The sequence below is a fragment of the Cibotium barometz genome, chromosome 32 (genome assembly GCF_041138505.1).
Source record: "Cibotium barometz isolate CiBa-2024 chromosome 32, ASM4113850v1, whole genome shotgun sequence".
Lineage (NCBI taxonomy): Eukaryota > Viridiplantae > Streptophyta > Polypodiopsida > Cyatheales > Cibotiaceae > Cibotium > Cibotium barometz.
The window spans coordinates 26,392,192-26,396,928 of record NC_141077.1 but is presented as its reverse complement, the minus strand read 5'-3'; the positions used below and the strand labels follow the sequence as shown (position 1 = coordinate 26,396,928).

The window sequence follows — 4,737 nt, the reverse complement described above, 5'->3', positions numbered from 1 at the left end:
CACCGGCTACTAGTCCACCATTGAGTAATGGTATACGTATCTTGCCAGCTCACTCACTTAGCGTGTTCACACTATGGACCGCATGTAGTACTTATGTTGTATTCTCCTTATCTTGTTCCTTTTGTAGACCTCTTTTGTTGGAGAAGAAGAAGAACTAATTTTTCAGCCTCTAATCTTGTGTGTTCTCTTCTAAGGTTTGTGTGAGTGTGTATGTGCTTGCAAGAGCTCAAGCGTCCTTCTCCCCTACATCTTTTCAAAAGTTGCTTTACAAAATATCCGTACTCCTAGAGTGGATAAGATGGCAAAGCGCCTTAAGATAGTAAGTCAAACAAGTGAAACCATGTCAACCTAGGAAGTGGTCAACACCCTATGAGGTTAGACTAATATTCTCCACAAGTGGTTTGCTATGAAGTGGAGCATTTTTTTAAAAAATTGTTTGCGAGTTTAATTATATTTTAGTAGGTGCCAAACTTCGAACCCTTGCCCTATACATAAGTAAGCCCAAGGTTTTACCACTCAAGTTAGAGCCCACTAGCAATCATTATTGTTTCTATAAAAAAAGATCTAAATAAAGAACAGTAGCTTTAAATATGCAACTAAGGGCAGCCTCTAACATAGATTAGGTTACTATGGAGAGTAAAGGAGATGAATTCAATTCTCTTCTCCGATTGGTTAGTTCTCACAAGATTTAGTAAGTTTCGGCATTTTCAATGCCACTTGCAAAACCCTACAGAGACTATTCAATGAGGTGTGTTTAATACCACCCATGACTTTTGAAGTCACCCATGAAATGCAGGAGTAGATTGCCACAACTCCTCTTGGTTTGAAATTTTGTCCATTAAATTAGGGACAAAATTCCAAACCAAGAGTTGCAAAGGTTTTTTACATAACTTTACTAACCCACTCTTTCATTTTGCAAGGAATGGATTCTGACCGGAGGCTGTTGATGATAGCACAACTTCTACACGTGCACACCACGCAGGAGGTAGATAATGTATATGAGTATATAGGGCTTAATATTTCTCAATTCGATGAAATTATACTTGAATTCTCTCAACAAAATGAAGTGTTAAAACAAAACATCATCATCAAATAAACTCTCCTTTCAATCAATGTCATAAAGAAAGTAAGCAAAACTTGTGCAACCTTGGAAGCTGGAAAACATGCCACTCTGAATGATGCCAATCAAGTATGGCGTACCAATAATAAAATCAGAGTGCATCGATTCTCTCAAAAAAATGAAGTGTTAAAACAAAACACCATCATCAAATAAACTCTCCTTTCAATCAGTGTCATAAAGAAAGTAAGCAAAACTTGGGTACTTTTTGCCTCCTTTGTGCAACCTTGGAAGCTGGAAAACATGCCACTCTGAATGATGCCAAACAAGTATGGAGTACCAATAATAACATCAGACTGCATCACCTTAAAAAGTTCCAAAACAAAACCCCATTTGCTCAAGCCTCGTTATGCTAACTACAATTCAGAGAGAGCACATGCAGCATATCATCATATCAATAACAATACTGATTAAAATGAAATGGGAGGGTTACAGAAATCACTTGACATTTGAAACCCAGACCATTTGATGCGTAACCTGCACAAGAACTAGGTTCGTGCCCTTGTAAAAAGAAGCAATGAACAAAGGAAAAAAAATGAGAACTTCATCTTTGATTGCAAATTTCCCCCCATTGCAGACAAAGCACACCAAAACATGCATAACTTCTTAAGTTCCATCTTTGATTGCAAATATCCCCCCATTGCAGACAACACACACCAAAACATTCATAACTTCTTGAGTTCCTGGGTCTCAAACATTAATGATTGCAGAGAGGTACCCAATCCACAACTGAAACAACTCAATAGGCGTCTGGCTGCTGTTTTTCAGCAGCCTCTAGCCTAATGAATAGCAGTGATAATACTTAAGCAACATAAAAGCCACAATTACCCACCTCCATTGTTTACCTTAACATTTCCATGTTGCTCATCCCCCTATTTAATGTTCAAAAAATGCAACAATTATCTGCTCAGATCCCTTCCCCCTATAGAGGAGTCAAGAGATCTACCCACACAAGTGTAGAGATACACACCTGATAAAGAGATCGATTAATGGCACCTCTATAAATCAAACCCTTCTATAATCCCGTCTCCAGCTTCAGCACACCACCATGACCCACTCCCGGTTAAAGTTGCCCAGTACAGAAAAAGGTGCGAAATAGATTCTTACACATCAGAAAACATCTAACTAACTTCACTGTATGGCTTTTTTCCAACAATCAAGTTCACAATAATCTCAATGATACTAGATTATAGATCATACAGCCAAAAATAACAACATACCACTTAGTGTTGATTGCATGGAGTAAGAGTAAAACATGTACCAGTAGTTGATAGTAGAGCGTAGAACATACAACTGAGAAGATTGACCTCCCACAGTATTTAAGAGATGTAAACAAATCAAGAACCAGTAGACATCGAGCTCGGTGGCTTACTCTTGCTGCCGCCCTTCTTATACCTCTTCCTCTCCAGTTTGGCTAGCTCCAAATTCATCTTTGTGAAGATTTCCATCTTGGCTAGCTCGATCCGAGCAAACACATCTGAAAAGCACGTGGATGAGCCTGGCTTTGAAAGCCCTGTGACTGCATCTGCCAAGGCCTCTATGCCATTGTCACACTCCAGCTTGCGCTTGGCCACACAGCTTTGAGCTCGAGCTTTGCCACGGCTTGAATTCTCTGTAGACTCTTGGGTTCCCCCTGAGAAACTGTAGGGTCTGGAGGAGGCAAGCAGCTGCTGATGAAGATGATGATGACCATGTTGATGTCGAAACTGGCGCTGCTGTTGTTGTTGATGATGATGGTGATCATCATCACCATCACATAGTTGATGTTGTGGATGATAGCGATATAAACCATCATATAACATATCATGCACATCCTCTACTGCTACTGAAGCTTTGCCATTTTCCAAGTACAGAGGAGGACTATCAGAGGAGGCGGCAAGGTCGTCGTGGGAGTTGGAACCACCAAGCTTTTCGTCTTCTTGCGGTTCTTCTACTTCATCATCATCGTCGTCGTCATCATCATCATCATCATCGGCATCAACATCAGCATGGATGGATGGAGCATTGGGATGTTTCCGATGATGATGTTGATGGTGGCCTTTACCCTGTTTTACGACAGAGTTCATGATGTCATCCAATCTGTTAAAGAAAGGCCAACTTACCTCACCCCCATTAACCGCCTTGCGCTTCTCCATCTTGTAGCGCCGCTTAAGGCTGTCCACCTTGTCTCTGCACTGCTTCAAGGTCTTGAGAGCTTTCAGACCCTCGCAGGAAGAGTTCACACTTTGGGCGACCTCCTCCCAGTCCTTGGTCCTAAGGTACCCTCTGTCCACAGAGAACTTCTGGGCGTAGCTTTTTAGCAAGACTGCAACAGCTTTGTCCGGCCACTCTGCAGAAGAAGAAGCAGCAGAAGAAGAAGAAAAAACTTGCTTCTTCAGCATAGCCATGAGGTATCGAATATTTCTAAAAGGAAATGTTAAGGCGATTCAATCGCAGAATGCTACTACTACAGCAACAATCCGGCTCTGTTATATTGGCTTCTTCCCTGTACTTTTCTCTGTGGCCTCCATCGCCGGACATCTTAGTGCTTTTTGTTGTTTTTTCTCCCGTGCTCCGTCTCTTCCTTCGCTCCTCATCATCTGCCGTAACGCCCAGATGGACGCACCCATTTCACCGACGTTTGCATTCCGTCCCCCTTCACCCTTTCATCACGTGTGAAAAAGTGCGTACTACCCATTAAAAACAAATTTTTATAACTCCATTTATGGGATCAAAAGATGTTCCAAATGATCCATCAGTGAATTTTATTGTCTACAATGTGAGACCAAAAAATGTTACAAAATGGTCAATGAGTGAATTAGGTGTTGCAAAACCAAGCTACCAAAAAAGACAAGGCTAGCGAACTCTGTAGGCCCTATCTATACAATATGAAAACCTCATGTGTCCAAACTTACAATGTGCCATCCTCTGTTGTACACATAGAAATAATGTCCACTCACGAGGGAGCAACTAGCACTGGGGAATGTCTCGGATCTAGACCTGACGAGTAGAGGCTCTAGGTCTCTAGAGGTGGGGCATTTGGCTCTCTGAAGGGCATACGCTCTCTCTTGGAAGACTCCATGTGCTGCCAACTTGCCAGCCCTTGGGGTGTATTCACTGTAAGGGGTTGCCTTACTCTACCCATCTGTCCCTATCGATCTTGCATGGGCTAAGTGTTAGGCAAGGTTCTCTCTGGTCAGGGCCAAAGAAGTCAGTGATAGATGTATGCAGTATATCTCAATAGTCTATATGTTTGATTGACTTAGCTCTATATTGAGGCCTATATGATCTCTATAGTGTTGTGTGTGTGTGTGTGTGTGTGTGTGTGTGAGAGAGAGAGAGAGAGAGAGAGAGAGAGAGAGAGAGAGAGAGAGAGAAGAAAGAAAATTACATTAACGTCAACAAAAGGCCAAAATGGCCTATGAGATCAAATACACAATATGAAGAACATGAAGTTCTTAAACCAAATGCAAGTGCAAGCAAAAGCAAAACTTTTTTTTTTAAAAAGGAATATCAATCATCTAATAAATCTACAATGTCATGCATCAAATACATTCACTTCAACTCATAGTCATGTCTAATTTTTGGGTTTGGGTTTACAAAAATCTTTAATGAGGGCTCTACCCTCACGGTAGACTACC

At 41.4% G+C, this 4,737-nt stretch overlaps 1 protein-coding gene across 1 annotated transcript; it reads right to left on the bottom strand.

The window, feature by feature from the left end:
• Positions 1–2,362: 2,362 nt before the first annotated feature.
• Positions 2,363–3,778, bottom strand: LOC147620024 (uncharacterized). The gene has a single exon (XM_086772160.1). The coding sequence runs from the start codon at positions 3,502–3,504 to the stop codon at positions 2,455–2,457; it is 1,050 nt and encodes a 349-aa protein (XP_086628286.1). The 5' UTR covers positions 3,505–3,778; the 3' UTR covers positions 2,363–2,454.
• Positions 3,779–4,737: the final 959 nt, after the last annotated feature.

Coding starts and splice junctions, on each gene's coding strand:
- LOC147620024 (XM_086772160.1), bottom strand. CDS start 3,504: ATGGCTATGCTGAAGAAGCAAGTTTTTTCTTCTTCTTCTGCTGCTTCT.